General features: G+C 39.6%; 1 protein-coding gene and 1 pseudogene across 8 annotated transcripts in view; one reads left to right on the plus strand and one right to left on the minus strand.

Moving 5' to 3' along the window:
- Nucleotides 1-3,911: 3,911 nt before the first annotated feature.
- On the minus strand, nt 3,912-5,257 carry LOC128604317 (T-complex protein 1 subunit theta-like; annotated as a pseudogene).
- A 7,827-nt stretch (nt 5,258-13,084) lies between these two features.
- map3k4 (mitogen-activated protein kinase kinase kinase 4) overlaps nt 13,085-18,158 on the plus strand; it is a 73,904-nt gene continuing 68,830 nt past the window's right edge. Inside the window, exons 1-2 of one of the 8 annotated variants that reach the window (XM_053619693.1) lie at nt 13,483-13,838; nt 15,127-15,324. Coding sequence is in view for 2 of the 8 variants with exons in the window: in XM_053619690.1 (XP_053475665.1) it covers nt 13,443-13,465 (23 nt within the window). In the remaining 6 variants the exon portion in view is untranslated. The other 7 variants (XM_053619695.1, XM_053619690.1, XM_053619692.1 and 4 more) reach the window with 7 other exon arrangements.

An 18,158-nucleotide genomic window follows, 5' to 3' on the forward strand; every position in this document is an offset into this window, starting at 1 on the left:
CCTGTTTTCATTAAGGCAGAGGATTCCTGTGTCGAATTCAGCATCCCATGATGGAAAAGTTTTGGCTTCCGGCCGTTGACCTTTATCCCGGCGAGCTTGGCCTTGTTGAGAGGCGTGCGTCGCTGTATATTGAGCAGAAGCTCAGGCTTATCCCGTTTGAAATAGGGGTAGTAAAAGTGGTGCGGTTGGGCCTTAATGGGAGAGATGTTGGTTGGCTTCTCTGAGATGTCACGGTCTGCGCGTTCTTTCCTGAAGCCGTACAGGTTCAGCTGGTGAACGAAACTGATAAAGTCCGTCGTTCTGAAGTACTCGGTCACCTGCCTGGTTTGGGACGATAGCACTTCAGCTTCAAAGGGTTGCTGATGGACAAATATTCCTTCCCCGCTGGCGTCCCAACAGATTGAGCAAATCTGTGGATCGTTCACCAAACGCCACAACTTGCCAGGGAAGTAGGTGGGGTTGATCAAGGTGACAGAAGTTGCATCAACCATTTCCATACCAGCTAAAAAGATTTGTACAAAGATGGGAGAAAACAAAGGAGACTGAATGGAACAATTACTCTCTAGCACTAACTAGATAGTAGGTGGCTAGCTAACACATAACACATTCATCTTCAGTAACAACTGAAAATCACTAACAATAACAAGCTATAGCATGTTATCAAAATTGACCGTTAGAGTTGTCAGGCAAGCTGGCCGTAGCCTAAATAATCAAACAAAAACAGACCCAAAGTCATTTCTAAGAGCTACATGATCACATGTGAAATATGCCAGACAAATTCATGAATATTCAATGAGCTCGCGTGGATTTATCCAATCAGAGTAACCCGTGCCTGTGACGTCGTTCAATCCCAAAGTAAAGTCTTGGTGCGTATTAACGTGTATCGGAAAATAGTGACGACGCTATTCGGCATATTTTGTAGGAGAAACGGTGAATGTTTAGGTCAGCAGTGGCAAACATACCGCCCACGGGGTCACTGTTATTCTTCTAGCAGGACAAAAAACTTTAGGCCATGAATTATGACAAAATGTGCTAATAAATAACTCTTCATGAGCAAACTAAAAATGTGAAGCTGTGGCCTTGTGTCTCTCCAACGAACTTCGGGCTTTCACAGCAACGGGGATGAATACTTATGAAATAACAACTGTAATGTTTTTGTTTTTGTTGTTGTTTTGTAAATAATTTAACAAATTGTGTTTTTATTGTATTACGTATTATTTTAGTGTGTATTGATCCCACACTTTAATATAAAAGTCAGTTCCAGGTTCCAGGTTGTAACACTACAATATGGTAAACCCATAATCTGGAACATTTTGATTGAACTGCAGTCTGTTTTTCTTTTGATGTTTATGTATGTAGGCTCATCATTCAGGTGTGATTATATCAACCTATGACAAAACAATGCTGTGCCGTACACTTTGAACTTTTCAGTGGATATTACAAAAATTCCCTAGTTCAACAGACTGTAATGATTGATTGAGAAATATAAAATGTAGATCCATTTTCTATACCGCTTATACTACTGGGTGTTGGGAAACCTGGAGCATCGGGCACAGGGCGGGGTACACCTGTGACGGAAAGTATTAATTTTTACTTTGTAATAGTTTTGTTCTTGTTCTGTTTCATTCTCATCAGAGGATAACACCTAAGAAGGCCATGTCATGTCACTTAGATCGGTATAGAATGTTTATCTGCTATACAGAGACACAAACATGTTCTTCTGTTCAAGGTTCATCTTCTAAGACCCTGAAACAAAGCCTGTTTGAACTTCCTCAAACCATTTCTTATCGGTACACAAAAGTGTGTCGTGCTCTGCGTTTCATATCTATAGTAGTGGTTCAGCACAAGCGCTCCAGAGCACTCTTATTAATCTATCCTGATTTATTCTATCCTGTATTAACCATCTTTCTGTAATAACCCTTTTTTTTTACCTTCAGAGGAACTTCAGAGGTCTGTGAGTGTTTACTTGCTAATTTCCACGACAATTTGGTCTCCTGGTTGGGCTGTGTGTGTCTTCTCAGGTGTTCTGGACAACAATGGCCTCCCCACTGAATCATCACAAATTCATCACAAGTTTGAATCATCGCAAGTTTGAATCATCACAAATTTAGAATTTTATGTCATAGGTTATTGCTGTCATCGTGTAGGGCTGCACGATTATGGCCAAAATGATAATCCCGATTATTTTGTTCAATATTGAGATCTCGATTATTTATCACGATTATTAATTGATTTTAGTGACAACATATTTTTATTGCACTTTCACATTTATTAGGTTTTCTCATGCCACAATATAACACACAAGTAGGCATGAGAAAACTTGAGCTGGTCAATTATTTAATATTTTCAGTTCATTTTACACACTGTATTCAAAAAACAAACGTTAACCTGTTCCACCTTGTAAATAAATACAATAAACATCAATGTTCAGTCTTTGAAGTCTGCTCCTCTTAAATATATTTAAAGCTACACTATTAGACATTTTCCACTGTCTTGGTTCTGGGCTGGAGTCAGTTCTCGAACTGCTCTGTATATTGTGTATATATCTGAATAATCTCATATAGGATGTGATTGGGTGAGTTCATTTACCCGTCAGATGCAAAGCGCTTTAGTTTAATGGTGTTTATTACTGACGCTCCGATCAGGATTTTTACAGACGATACGATCCAGATACCGATCTTTTTTTGTTTAAACTTTAATCAGGAGGTCATAAACAGTTAAATGTAAGCTCTCTGCTCATGGTCACTGTTAATTGAGTTAAAATAATAGCAATGAGAAATACTGTTGGTTAATTGATAAATAAACAAGCATAAAATATTTATTTTTAAATATCTTAAAAACAATAAAGAATCCTAATTAAGAGTAGACTAACACAAAAATGATCCATATTAGGAAAAAGGCTAATAGACTTCTAAGGAAATAGCGAACTAAGCTTAATGTCAAATTGATACTAAATGCAACCCATAGTAATTAAACATTATTTCATTTCTCATTTTATTTATATTTTATGAAATGATATCTCTTTTTTTTATATTAAGTGATTTATTTATAACTAAGCACATTTTCTGTCTTTACATTTTAGTAGTTTTATTTTTGTTTGTTTATCAGTTTTAGATGGGTTTCCCCAGTACAGTGTTCCATGTCTGCTGATAATAGTGTGTTTTGGGGGGAATAGATCAAACCATGGCAACTAATGTTGACTTTTCTAGTGATATCTGGCAACCGTGAGTTTAAATGGAGTGAATTAGAGCTAGTGGAGAGCGGCAGTGTAGGTGAGGCAGTGTGTATGTTTGCAGACTGAACAGTTGCTACTCTTGATTATGATTGGTGAGGAATTCTTTAATAAAGAAGTTTGAAATAAACCCACCTTGTAGCGTTAGCATTATTATTAATTTACTCCACGCGAAGCCGCTGTTTCTACACGAGCAGCTCACAGTAGCGGGTTAAGGTCATTTTGCAGGATCAATAAAAGTTGGCGGTTGTGAGATCGGGAAGTTGAAGCAGATGATGTACAGAGTTACTTGTCATCATAATGGCTTCTCTGCAGTATTTTCACACTTGTTCGGTTGACTGAGGAGATGAAATGCAGTGTGAAAGTAACTGTAGATGCATTTTGGACTTCCTGTAGTTTTTATTCCGATTGTATTCTACAACTCCGAACAGGTCGCTCGCACCGGTGCGAATAAATATTTATTCACAGTCGCACAAAATACTTTTCAGTCACAAACACGAGTGAAATGTCGCACTGTAGAGCCCTGAGTTTATCTGCGAAGTTTTTTCCAGTTCAGTGTGATGATGTTTAATGTCCCTGACAACCTCTGTAGTGCCATTTAGCATCATGTTAATGTCATGATTTCTCCTTGCGCAAAGCGCTGGTGCTCGAAGCGAGGCTGGCCGCTAGAGGGCTAAAATCCTAACTCCGTTTCCGGGTTTTGGCACTACAAAATGACGTCATCCCTGCGCCGCTCTATGGTGATTGGCTGTGGTGTAGGAAGCGCTTGATTTGATCTGCAGCGGAGTTTTCTATGAGCGGAGGACGATCTTTAAACGTTAATATCAAAGTTGATCATGTTCATTTAATCATGGGCAGTCAAAATCGTAATCGCTACGATATTCGATTAATTGTGCAGCCCTAGTTTACTCCATCATCAATGGCTCGCTCAATGTCATCCATCAGGTTGTCTGTGGAGCCTCAAATCACCAAGGTAGAAATGGCTCCCTCTTCTTTCTCATGTTTGAACACAACGACCTGGGTGTCTCCGACTTCAATCAGGTAAACACTGCTACAGTGTCCCATTTCCTCTGGAGTAGGAACAGTCATTCTGGGCAGTGCTACAGCACCAACAGTTTTGCATAACCTTCTAAGGTCCCATTTGGAGTTGAGCCGGACAAGCTGATACTTGTTGGCGTAATGTAATGCCATGTCTGCCACTTTGCCCCCAGTTACGACCATGTTAGCTCCAGCATTAGCAATAGCCTTCACCTGGGCCTCCATCAGGTTCTTCTCCCCTTTGCTGAAGTTCCTCAGCTCCTCAGCATTCTTTATCAGCACTGTGGCCTTGGTCTCAGTAACCATGCAGTCAAACAGACAAGAAAACACAACTATCTTCGCATGTTTAACTGATCTGAGGTCTCCTTCAGTTTCCTTCTTAAAGACCATACCATGCAGCATCGATGAGGCATGCAGTACACAACCCAAAATCTTGCACACTCTCACGTTATCGACATTGAAATTGCTGGACTCAGGGAAGATCGATACACACTCTTGTGCGATAAGGTCGGCGAGAAAGTCTTCATTTCCATACTGTTTGCTCACACGACTGTGCGGATCATGGCTTTGGCCTCAATCACATCGTGCAGGTTCTTAGCAGAGGCGCAAAAGCAGTCTGGTAGAATTTCCAAAGCCTTCTTACAGGCCATCTCATAACCCTCAATGACCTCTGATAGAGAGAGCCCCATTCGGAGCAGCTCCTCTGCCATCTCTAGTAGAGCACCAGCAAACACCAGGACAAAGTTGGTCCCATCCCCTATTTCCTGCTCCTGCATGTGAGACGCCATAACAATCATCTTAACAGCTGGGTACTGGACCTCAAGCTCTCTCAGAATGGTGGCAGCATCATTGGTTACCAGGAGTTTCTCTAAATGGTTGATGACCATTTTGTTCATGCCATTGGGTCCGTATGCAGTTCTTGTAGTCTGTGCCAGTTCTTTGCATGCCTGGATATTTCTGTAAACTGCCTCCTCTAGACCTGAATAATGCTTCCACAAAGCAGCTTTACGGAAATATATAATTCAGGATATAAAATTTTAACATTTTAAATGGTTCCTTATGAGCAAGCCAGAGGTCATTGTGGCAAGGAAGAACTCAGTATGAGACGATATGAGGAAGAAACCTTGAGAAGAACCAGACTCAAAAGGGAATCCATCCTCATTTGGGTGACACCAGATTATAAATAATTATAAATCATTTCCTTATATAACTGTGTACTATATGGTCAAAAGGTGCAATTGTGTAACCAGGAAATTCATTATAGTTTTAATATAAAGTCTGTTTTGTTGAAGTTAGCAGCGGTTCATTGATGGAGACTTACGTGCAAAACTGTTTGTGGCAATTGCAGTCTTAAAGCTATCATAGCAATTGCAGTCCTAAGTGTTAGTATCAGTTACAGTCCAACGCCATCTTCATGGTTTCTGTGATACCATCCATCTTCTACCACTTACTCCTTTTCAGGGTCACGGGGAACCTGGAGCCTATCCCAGGGAGCATCGGGCACAAGGCGGGGTACACCCTGGACAGGCTGCCAATCCATCGCAGGGCACAATCACATACACATTCACACACCCATTCATACACTACGGACACTTTAGACACGCCAGTCAGCCTACCATGCATGTCTTTGGACTGGGGGAGGAAACCGGAGTACCCGGAGGAAACCCCCGCAGCACGGGGAGAACATGCAAACTCTGCACACACATGGCCCTGGCAGGACTCGAACCCCGGACCCGTGAGGCGAACATGCTAACCACTAAGCCACCGTGTGCCCCCTAAGTGATACCATCCAAAGTAATCTCATGTATCCCATCCTCAGCAGCGAGTGGTTTCCAAGTGATGAGAACTCAGAAGTAGGGTATCAGGATGGATCAGGCAGGTCCAGAGAGCAGAAAAGGTCAGGATCACTGGTAACTCATAAGTAGCATGTGTAGCTTGACAGAGAGAGAGAGGGACAGAGAGAGAAAGGAAAACAGAGAGACACAGATTATTAGATATGCTTATTGTCACATAATGGTTAAGGACAATGACAATGTACATTGTGTGCAGAGTGCTAACAGGGACTTCAGCAAGACTAGCAATGACAATATAAATAAAAGCGGAGCCAGAAGTAAACACAGATATGAGGGTGCCCTGGGACATAAAGCGGCCAGCCACTCTACCGTCAACAAACCTAAGTGAACATGTGACAGTGGGAGAGACAGCATCCAAACATCCCAGTTCACCAAAACACTCTATACCCATGAACCCTCTAGATCTGCTCCTTTACCTAAGAAAATTTTGTCCCGAACACTAATCGGCAGGCTGTTGCTTACTGGGGGCTTTGTAAGAGAAAGCTTATGCTGTAGCCTTCACTATTCAAGATACCAACAAATAGCTTGTACCTTTAGATCAAAGTTGGCATGGCAGATCATAAAAGACCAAAAGTTCGATTAGGTATTGCAATGTGAGACCATTCAGTGCTTTATAGGTCAATAGTAGTAATTTTTAATTAGTACAAAATCTTATTGGGAACCAATGCAAGGTGGATAAGATGGGGTGATTTAGTTATATCTTCTGGTTCAAGTAAGGAACAACAAAACCCTCATGTATCGTGTGCATCAGAGATATATCCGGAAGTGAAGATATTTTTAATTTTAGTATTTTTGCACACACAAAGCATTCGTATCACTTCTTAAAATTGGGATTAAAGCACCAGAGTCACATGGATTATATTTACGATGCCTATCGTAATCTCTTTTTGGAGCTTGAACGTTTTGGTTACATGGACTGTAAATGGAGGGACAGAAATCTCCCAGGTTTCATTAAAATGTCTTCATTTGTGTTCCAAAGATCAACGAAAGTCTTATGGTTTTGGAATGACATGAGGGCGAGTAATTGATGACAGAATTTTCATATTTGGGTGAACAATCCCTTTAAAGTGGAGGTGAGGTCAAGTGGCATCATGTGATACCACTAGAATACCCATAATGCAATTCTTTTCATTGAGGTGAGTGTTTTGGTATATCACATATGCATATGTTGCAGTAGTTTTGTGATTCCACATATTTTGCATGTGATTTCAATTAAATACGTATTTCTGCACACGGAGTTGAGCGTATTGTCAACCCCCATAATGCAATTCTCCTCAGTGATCCAATCATTCTGACGTATGACATGGCTGCAGTAGTCTGGTGATTAGACTCGGTTTATGGCTTGTTGGATCCTACTACTGATTTCTCAATGAGTGGGAGTCAGGGGGGTCCCAAATTTTTTCCATTATTTCCTATGTGCCTGAAATAATGCAATTTTCCGGACATTTCCAGTGACAATTCAGAAACATGATGTGTATTTCCAATTCTCTGGACCAAGTCAAACACTTGGACACGTCATGCATGTCAGTGTCACTGACGGTGTGGGAGTTAGTGGGGGTCCACAATTTCACAAACAGTGTAGGACGAGTTATGAGACAAAGTTGTGTCCAGAAGAATAAGAATAATTATAATGATTATAACAATAAGTATGTGATATAACAATAGTGATGCTTTGCTTTGCAAGCACCTCTAACTAAACAGGTAAAGTTTGCCACCACAAACTTTGATGTTGGCTTGATAAGGTCAGTCTGAAAATATAAATAGTTATCAATTTGAAATCTGAAGGTAATTTGCAGTTTAAGAAAGAGAGACAGATAGATAGTGTTCCAATACTTGTAGAGTTGAGTAGATCGATAGATAGATAGGTAGAAAGATAGGGTGCCAATACTTGTAGAGTTGAATAGACAGATAGATATGGTGCCAATAATTATAGAGTTAGATAGATAGATAGGATGTCAATACATGTAGAGTTGGATGGATAGATAGATAGGGTGCCAATAACTATAGAGTTAGTTAGATAGATAGATAGATAGGGTGCCAATGCTTGTAGAGTTGATTACATAGATAGGGTGCCGATACTTCTATAGTTGAATAGATAGATGGAGGGTTAATAATTCTAGAGTTGATTAGATAGATAGATATATATAGATAGATAGATAGATAGATAGATAGATATTGTAGTGTGGATTAGATTGATTATATAGTTAGGATTTGTCAAGCCAACATAATTAAGCACTGCACCATACATACCTTTTGGAATTATGAAATTATACCTTTTGGAATCGGTCTCATCAGACCCTATCACACTTTGTTAGACGTGAAGAATATAAGAGGTTGTCACATGCAGAGAGTAATCACTACTTGTCAGATATTCCTGCAGCTCTTTAAATGTTGCTCTAGGTAACGCAGACTCCCTGGTAAGTTTTTGTTTTGTCCTTTCATACATTTTGTAGGGACGTCCTGTTCTTGACGTCATCACTGTGGTGCTCCAGTTTCTCTGTTGATGATGGTCTTTACGGTGTTCTATGGTACATCTAATGTTTTGGAAATACTTTTATATCCCTCTCCTGATCCATAACTTTAAACAGTTGAGATGTCACGCATGCTTTGTAAGCTCTTTGCAGACCATGGCTTCATCAGTCAGATGAAATCAAGAAGATGTGATGAAAAACCTACAGAAACATGATCTTTATTTGGGTTTAAGCAGAATAATTTCATTGATGATAGCTGTATGATAGTTACTTTTGAACTTGAGATTGGTTTATTCTGAACACAGCCACATCCCCAACTATAAAAGAGTGTGCACACTGGTGCAACCAAATTATTGTAACATTTTCCCCCCTATTTTTCCTTAAAGTATTTGATTGTTTTTCAGTTCTTTTTTTTTTTTTTGGAGGGATTCCTTGGAGACTGCCACCTTAAAGTCATGTATTGCTTTTGAAATCTGCAATGTAGTATCAAGTCAGGTCAAGTGTTTTTTACTGTCATTCCTCTATATAGCTAGTATACATCAGAATGAAATGATGCTTCTCCAGGACCACGGTGCATTACCATATTGTAGTATGCAAGACTACATAAAGTGTACTACACAACAGTGTGAGATGAGTGGCAGACACTGACTGTGAAATTGCCCACCAAAAAAGTGAGGTCATATCTCTGCAGTGCTTCATTGTATCTATACAGAATTCAAAAGCTATGTTGTAAAGTTATCTAATTGTTTCTATACAGCTCATACAAAGGGATTTCTATGGCAGATGCTCCACATAATCTAGGACTAACAATAAATTAACTTTAATAATAAACACATTGAGGACATTATTATTATTATTATTAGTAGTAGTAGTAGTAGTAGTAGTAGTAGTAGTAGTAGTAGTAAATTAGTAAATATACTGTACTATTAAATGCTGATAACATGACTAACATGTTTTAGCAATATTGATCTTAATACAAACAGACACCAAACAGGGTCAGCCAAAGACAATAGTCTGTGACATAACCAAAAACTTTCACAGGACAGGGGTGAAAGTATCACAATCCGCTGTTCAAAAAAGACTTTGAGAAATACAGAAATATAGAGATCATACCACAAGATGCAAACCACTCATTAGCAGTAAGAATCAAAAGGCCAGATTGGAATCAAGATTAACCTCTACCAAAGTGTGGAGGAAAAAAAGTTCTGCTCATGATCCAAAACATACAAGTTCATTGGTCAAGCATGGTGGAGGTAGTGTCATGGCTTGGGCTTGCATGGCTGCTTCTGGAACCAGCTCACTAATGTTTGTTAATGATGTAACTTGATGCAGAATGAATTCAGAAGTCTCCAGAAACATGCTGTCATAATTTCAAAATTCATCCGCACTAATTGGGAAGGACTTGGAGCAAGACAATGACCCGGAACACAATGCCAACACAACAAAGGACTTCGTCAGGAGAAAAACTGGCCAAGGTAATCACCAGACCTTAACCCAATTGAGCATGCATTTCACCTCCTGAAGAGGAGACTGTATGGAGAAACCCCCCAAAACAAACAACAACTGAAAGAAGTTACAGTACAGGTCTGGAAAAGCGTCACAAAAGAAGGATGCAACAGTTTATGATGTCAGTGGATTACTGGCTTGAAGATGTAGAAAAAATGTAGAAACATGTTCTTGGTTCTTGAAGTGCTACTATGCTGGTTATGAAGCAGATGGCAAGCAATTACTAGCAATTATGGAAAGATTGTAATGCAGTCAGACTCTCAAACAATTTGGTGAACATTTCCAGGCTCAAATAATGCTCAATACGACATAGATTAACAATGAGAGAACTAATAATGCCAACGTCATGCAGGACTCAATAGCTGCCTTGCTGGAAATTTCTTTCAATTATTCTGACTCGCCTTATAATTTGGACAATGTACTAATTCCGAAATTGCCAAAGCGTTTAGCTAAACTTTGAATCTAAAACAGTATGGCCTAATCTTGTGCACGTCACCCTGGACAAATCTGAAGCACTTTCTTTTAAGCTGCTGCAAAACATTTTGAACAATTTTAAAAACAATTTAAAATGCTTACGTATGCCGCACAATGTGTTAATATGTAAGCTGTACTCTCTTTTGAAAACGACTTAAAAAGAAAAAAAAAGTCAATACATGTTGCTTGGTGTCGTCTCTTTAAGAAAAATACAAAGCAAATGATCCCGCCTTCATATTCACATGCAAATGAAGCTCATTATCATTAGTACATTTAATTATTCAAAATGCTATCCTTACCATAAAGAATGCAATAATTACTAGTCATAATTTCATTTTCACTTGTAAAAATTCCATTCTAGGAATCGGAAGTGCAGTTTCCACTTGTTAAAAAGAAATGACTGATATCAAGAAATGTCATTTTCACGTGATTGCAATTACAACTAGTAATTTATTTTACTAATTAAAAATTAAAATTTTGCCCTGCGATGGACTGGCACACTGTCCAGGGTGTACGCCGCCTTGTGCCCGATGCTCCCTGGGATAGGCTCCAGGTTCCCCGTGACCCTGAAAAGGAGTAAGTGGTATAGAAGGTGGATGGATGGAAAATTCTAATTTTTATTTTTACTAGTTAAACTGTATTTTCCACCATTGGAAATGAAATTCTTAATAGTAAAAATATCAATTTTGATATAGAGAATTTTACTAGTAGAAATGAAATTTTCACAGCATGTGGAAATTGAATTCCTGATATCAAGAAAGCCATGAAAATCTAAAACAGCTTACTATAATTCTGACTTTTAAAAACTTGAATTGCAGAAATCTTGAATTCTAATTTTTACAAGTGAAAATTGTATTCTTACTGGTAAAAAAAAAAAAAAAATACATTATGGCTTGTTACACTTCTATGATTAAAAGCTAAAACGGCTTGCCATAACATCCCCTCGTCAAAAGTGGACAACACTGAAGCATAAATAAAGTCTTTGAATGGCAAAAGGGGAAAAGTATCCTACTGAAAAAAGAGGAGTGATGCAAAAACGTAAGAACAACATGGTGTATGGTATATTTTTAAAGCAAATGGTATATATATTAAAGAAATCATTGAATAAATCAGTATGTTAAGGTTAAGAAATCAAAAGTAAGATCCAATCATGTGTGACCAATGTATGAGCTATAAGAAAGAAATCAGTATATTAATCATAGAATCTAAAATCAATGTATGTCAAGCTGGTGAGAGCATTTTAGTGAGATCACTGAGCACATGCTCCTCAGTTACAAATGTATCTTTTTCATCTACAACCCAGATTCCAAAAAAGTTGGGACGCTGTGTAAAATAAAATGCATAAAAACAGAATGCAACGATATGCAAATCTCATAAACCCATAGATTATTCACAATGGAACATAGAAAACATATCAAATGTTTAAACTGCGGGCGCACGGTGGCTTAGTGGTTAGCACGTTCGCCTCACACCTCCAGGGTCGGGGGTTTGATTGCCACCGGGGCTCTGTGTGTGCGGAGTTTGCATGTTCTCCCCGTGCTGCGGGGGTTTCCTCCGGGTACTCTGGTTTCCTCCCCCAGTCCAAAGACATGCATGGTAGGCTGATTGGCATGTCCAAAGTGTCCGTAGTGTGTGAATGTGTGTATGTGTTTGTGTGCCCTGCGATGGATTGGCACCCTGTCCAGGGTGTACCCCGCCTTGTGCCCGATGCTCCCTGAGATAGGCTCCAGGTTCCCCATGACCCTGAAGAGGATTAAGCAGTATAGAAGATGTATGGATGTTTAAAGTGAGTAAATGTACCATTTAAAAAAAATATATATATATATAATTGAATTTGATGGCTGCAACACGTCTCAAAAAAGTTGGGACGGGGCAACAAAAGGCTGGAAAAGTAAGTGTTACTAAAAAGAAACATCTGGAGAAACATTTTGCAGCTAATTAGGTTAACTGGGGGTTGAAGGTTTGCTCTGTAAGAACTTTGAGTTGAGTAAACATTGAGTTTAAGTTTGTATCTTTTTTCTTTTTTTTTTTTACCTACATCTTGTTAGTGATTTCTTAAGATGTACTGTTAAAATCCATTACGTAAATCAGCAAAATAAAAACTGTTAAAAAAATAAGTTAAAAAGTTAACGATAAGACGTGGAGAAAGAAACATAATTGTGGCGAGACATCAGAAATGTGATCAAAAGAAAAATTGTTTTAGTACTGTATAAAAGCATGAGCATTGATTGTAATTGTCAGATGATTTGTAGATGTCTTGCCTTTTGTGGAGTTCCAATAAAAGTCTCATTTTGGGCATCTTAAACCACTTGGAGAAGCTGATTTTCCACTACACGTGTCACTAAATAGTTTTATTTGGAATATCAAAATATTTTCTAACTCTCTCTCATTTGGTTTGTCTCAAATAAAAACCTCAGTATAACACTGTACACCAGAGTTCTTCTAGAGTAGAGTATCTTTACTCTCATTGCACAAGTGCATTCATTCATTCATTCTCACTAACCGTTTTATCGTGGAAAAGTACAACTTAATTCATTATTATTTATTTATTAGAAAACATTCCTCTGCAACTTGTATAATTCTGGGGTTAGTCTGGGGTTAGTCTGTCGCCTATCTTTAAGGCTTCCTGATGTACTGAACGAGTTGCCGTAGCAGCAGTGATTGGCACTCCCACATAGTCGTGGAAATATGGCGTCAGGGTACGCACGGCCGAGCTTGAACTCTGCAGACGGATAGTGAAACTGCATTTCAGGGCCATCGAACAGCTCTGTACTTGCAAAGAGCAAATGTGGAATCGGTTATTTTGTTAGGGCAGACATGTTGGAACCCATGCATAAGTAGCAAAAGGCATCGTGGCATCGGCCCGGTATGGAGCCTTCAGGACAAGGCAGGTAAGCGCAGGAGAGAAGCCAGTAGATTTGTGTTCACCCAGCCGGGACCTAAATCGTGCTAAATAGTGCTCCGGGCTAACAACATAGTGCTATAATGCAGGCGCGCCTGCGCAGTCGACTGAAACAACCTTCCTGCCATAAAGTGGTCTGAGCGCAGTGCACTTCTGCGAATTTTGCGTGAAAGTTGAAAACTTTTTTTTGTTCCATGCGAAAAGTGGTTATTTAAAAAAAAGAAAGAAAGACCCATATGCGTATTGTTTTTTGAGTGTAATTTAAAAACTCGACGGAAGTGCCTTTGCTGTGAGGAAGGTAACATGCATTATCATGGTGTGGTCAGTCGAAGCTAGCTAGTTAGCACGCAATGACTTGTGCAGTTGAGTATGCTCTTGTCACTTTTTCTTTTTTCTTTTCTTCCCCCCCCCCCGGCCTTATTTAGCTCGTGCAGGGGTTGTTTCCTGCAAAGCTGCTAAATGTTATCTGATTGCATGCAACCGTGTTTGCATAAACTTTTGCTGTGCGCGCGCGCGCGCGCGTGTGTCTTACACAATTCCTGCTTTACGTTAACGCGCAACGAAAATTCTGGTTTATTTTTCTCTCTATATAACTCTTTTTCGAAAACACAAGAGCTCCGACAGCAGAGTTTTGCTAAATGTGCTGTGACTCAGACAACCACACGCTGGGAATGGCCTCTGGAAATGTGCACGTTTCCTTGAATCCCCCAGTTTGCGGTTTGTCCATAGATTTGATGTCGTAATTCCTGCTCTGAAACATACTCACGTGCTGTGTATTCATTGATACCGGTTCGGTTTAAAATGTAAGTAGCTCGTGCTTGAGCGATACCTATTCTATTTATTAATGCTTGTGAAAAGGTTTATTATGATTTTTTTATTGAAATAATGGGATTGCTTAACACTACCCAGCACGTTTTGTTTGTTTGCTCTTTCCTGCTGTGCATGCATGTCGACTTTCAGAACAGTTCTCATGCAAATCAGATGGGGTTTATTTACTTATCTGATTGTGCTTGTGTACTGGACAGTAAGTGACATGTCAACATGTCAGTACTGGACTGTGTAAAGCCAGCCAGACAGGTAAAGCAAGGTTTATGTGCTTCAAGATGTTATATTGATTCTTGTTATTTAAAAAAAAAACAACAACCACCAAACAAACCCACCACCACCAGTTTTGTTTGTTGTAGAAAGCATGACATGTTCAAGGACCTTTCTTTCTGACTTTTTGTTTTAAAATCATAGAACGTGCTAAATATTTACAATAGTACCTTTTTTTTATTTATTTACTTATTTTTTTTTTAAATTTAGAAAATGAAATTTAGCTTGCGAATCAGCAGCTCTGGACGAGCAGTCATATGTTTGCAGAATGTATTGTTCTCGTTTTATTAATTGTATCAAGCTTCATATTGCCTCAGTGATGGTCGTATCACCAGGGTGTATTAAGATAAAATGCTAAAAGTAATCCGCATTAACACTGATCTCAAGAGATACGAAGATGACATGCGTATCAACTTTCATTTAGTGATGGTATTCTCTAACATGAATACCCCCCCCCCCCCCCAATAATTCCTTTTGTGCATTGTGTACCGCGCCTTCTGGTAGCTGAAACGTCTATAGTCCATAGTGATTTTATTTCTTTTTTTTTTTTAACAGCTCATCAGAATTTGTTTTCTGACACGCTGCGTTGTGCTGTTTTGGTGACAGAATCAGAAAAGTGTTCATAAACACTATAGTTTTTACCACATGCTATTGATTCACACACCTTTCCAAGCTAACAGAAGACGGTTGTGGTTACAGGCGGTTAGAAGAGATGACTTGATTGGGGGCGCTTCGTCTTTGCAGTCATCTTGGGTAAGCAGTTAACTCTCATATCAGTGTAGTTGACTTGCTAACGATGAATTCAACAGGATTATTTATCTGCTAGTTAGTTATCATGCCTAATTTATATTGCTTTAACACACTTGCATAGCGTGCCTAAAATCTACATCAAGAAACTGGCGCTGTCATGCTAGATAGCTAGTCCGTGTTCTTACTGAGTAGTTGCCGCTGTGAAGAAAGTTTTAGTTAACTAAATGTTTCCAGATTCAGGATTCACAGCAACGTCTTATCGTAAAACATTACTACTCGAACCTGCTCACAAACATTAAAGTTGTAAGCATGAAAAGACTTGCGTGCTTTAAAATTCTCTTTGGTATGAGTGCTTAGAGTTTCTATGAGATGTATTTATATTTGAAAGTGTTGAAAGGGAGCTGAATGTCACTTCCTGTCTTTTAGTGGCAATCCATATTAATAAATGCATAACATTTTAGCTAATCTCAAACCTAATATCCTTCCTAAATAAAATTGTTGATGGGTTCTTCGGTCAGATTAGAAAGGTACTGTCATGTCACAAGCCTACCCGGGTCTTTTTGAAACCCGTTTGTGTGCATCTCTTTTTGTTTACAAACAGCAAAGGGGTCTATTGATAATATTGTGGGGTTAAAAAAAGAGGGTAACCTTAGTGCGCCAAAGGTGGCTATGTCTGTAGATTATTAATGGGAATATTTAAGCATTCAGACCCCTTCGGGTTTTGCGTACTTCGTGTTAAAGATTTCATTTAAAATGAAGTTAAAATGGCAAAGATGGTGTTTAAAATGGTGTTTTTTAAAAAATATTTATTAAAAATTAAACTGAAATAAGATTTCAATATGTCTATCTAAATTGTGCTCAGGTGCAGCTTGTTGGCGTTGCTTATCTTCAGATGTCTCTAGAACTTGACTGGAATACCTATGGCAAGTTAAGTTGATTTGAACATAATTTAGAAAGGCACATACCTAATATGTGTGTCTAAGGTCCCACGATTCACAGTGCATGTCGGACAAATCAAACCATTTATTAAAGCTCCATCATTGTAAAACGAAAGCAGATTTGAATCACCAGGACTCTGATTTCAGTTTATGATTTTTAATAAATTTGCACCAAAAAAATCCACTTCTTGCCATAACAGCCCCCACTCCTCTGGAAAGCATTTCTAGATGATTTTGAAGTGTGTCTGTGGTCGTTTGTGCCCAGTCAAGCAAAAGAGCATTGTGAGGTTGGCCACTGATGTTGATTTGAGAAGCACTGTTGCTGGATCACGGTCAGCATTCCAGTTCATCCCAAAGATGTTCAGTGCAGTTGAGGTCAGGACTCTGGAGTTCGTGCACATCAAGCTCGTCAAACCACGTCTTTATGGACCTTGCATTGTGCATAGGGGCAGTGTCGTACTGGAACAGCGTGAAGGTCACAAAGCTGCAAAGGTGGAAGCATACAATTGTCATAAATGTCTGTGTACATTAATATTGCCCTTCATTGGAACTAACACAGCCTAGCACACACCCTGGAAAAACAGCCCCAGACCATTATCCTTGTTGGCCCTAGGGATTCCAGTAGTCAGCGTTCTCCTGGCATCAGCCAAACACAGATTCGTCCACCACAATGCCAAATAGTGAAGCGTGATTAATCATGCCAGTGAACAAATTTTCACTGCTCCAGAGCCCAGTGGTGGCATGTGTTACACCACTCCAGCCTAACTTACTTGTGGGAAAGGTGGCATCCTATGGCAGTGCCACGTTTAAGTCATTGTGCTCTTTAGTATGACCCATTTTGCCAGTGTTTTTCCATGGAGATTGCATGGCTTTGTTTTTGATTTTATGTTAGCAGTTACCTGTTAGCAGTGAGTGTTTCTGAAACACATTAACTCAGTAATTACAGACTGACTGGTCGGACTTTGGCACCAGATCCACTGGGCTGCTTCAGTCACTGTGGGACTCCTTGATTACAACCATGTTGAGCATAGCCTTGATTTCATTCCGAACCACATTTTTTTTGTGTTCAGGCAACTGGAATGGGTGGCCACGTACATCCACACCTGGAAGAGTCTCAGTGTGGTGTTCACTGAGGTCTGTGTGACCAGATAGAGGTGAAAACACATCAGAAAATTCCTCCTGCACCCTGGCAATCTGTGCTGTCTAGGACGGTGAGAAGTGATCTCCACAGGGGACCAGAGTGAATTGGGCCGAACTTTTTAGACCACACTTGCGTCCGGTCCCAGCTTCTCCATCTCAGGAACCACCGTCACCAAAGCCTCAGGAACCGCCCCTCTCCATGGTTTCAGGATATTGATGTGGTCTATGTGAAGTGTATTGACTCTCTGTTCTCCTGATCTCATAGTCGACTTCTGACTCGCTGTGTGATTTCAAAGGGTCCTTGCCACTTTGTGAGTAATTTAGAGCTCAACATGGGTAGCAAAATGAGTACATTATCTCCTGGTGCAAATAGGCGTGCCTGAGTACCCCTGTTATACCACTGCGATTGACGTTCTTGTTCCGGTAGCAAATTCTATTGTGTTAATTGCCCCATTCTGTGGAGTTTTGCTCTCAGGTCAAGAATGTATTGAATTTCATTTTCCCAATCTTCCCCTTGTCCCAGTTTTGTTTAACGACGTACAAAAATTTGAATGGGGAAAACCCAGTGCAAAATGCTGGTGCAAATTGATTTAATCTCCAATAATATGTAAAATTCTCTCTTTTGGTATCCTGACACAGGAGATAGCATTGAAGAGTGCCTCCACAACACTGCATGCTGAGATGTGCAGAGGCACTTCTATATCACATTGCGTAATCCACCAGGACTAACACAAAGCAGTATCCTCTTGTGCACCTTTC

This window comes from Ictalurus furcatus, chromosome 29 (genome assembly GCF_023375685.1).
Source record: "Ictalurus furcatus strain D&B chromosome 29, Billie_1.0, whole genome shotgun sequence".
Classification (NCBI taxonomy): Eukaryota; Metazoa; Chordata; class Actinopteri; order Siluriformes; family Ictaluridae; genus Ictalurus; species Ictalurus furcatus.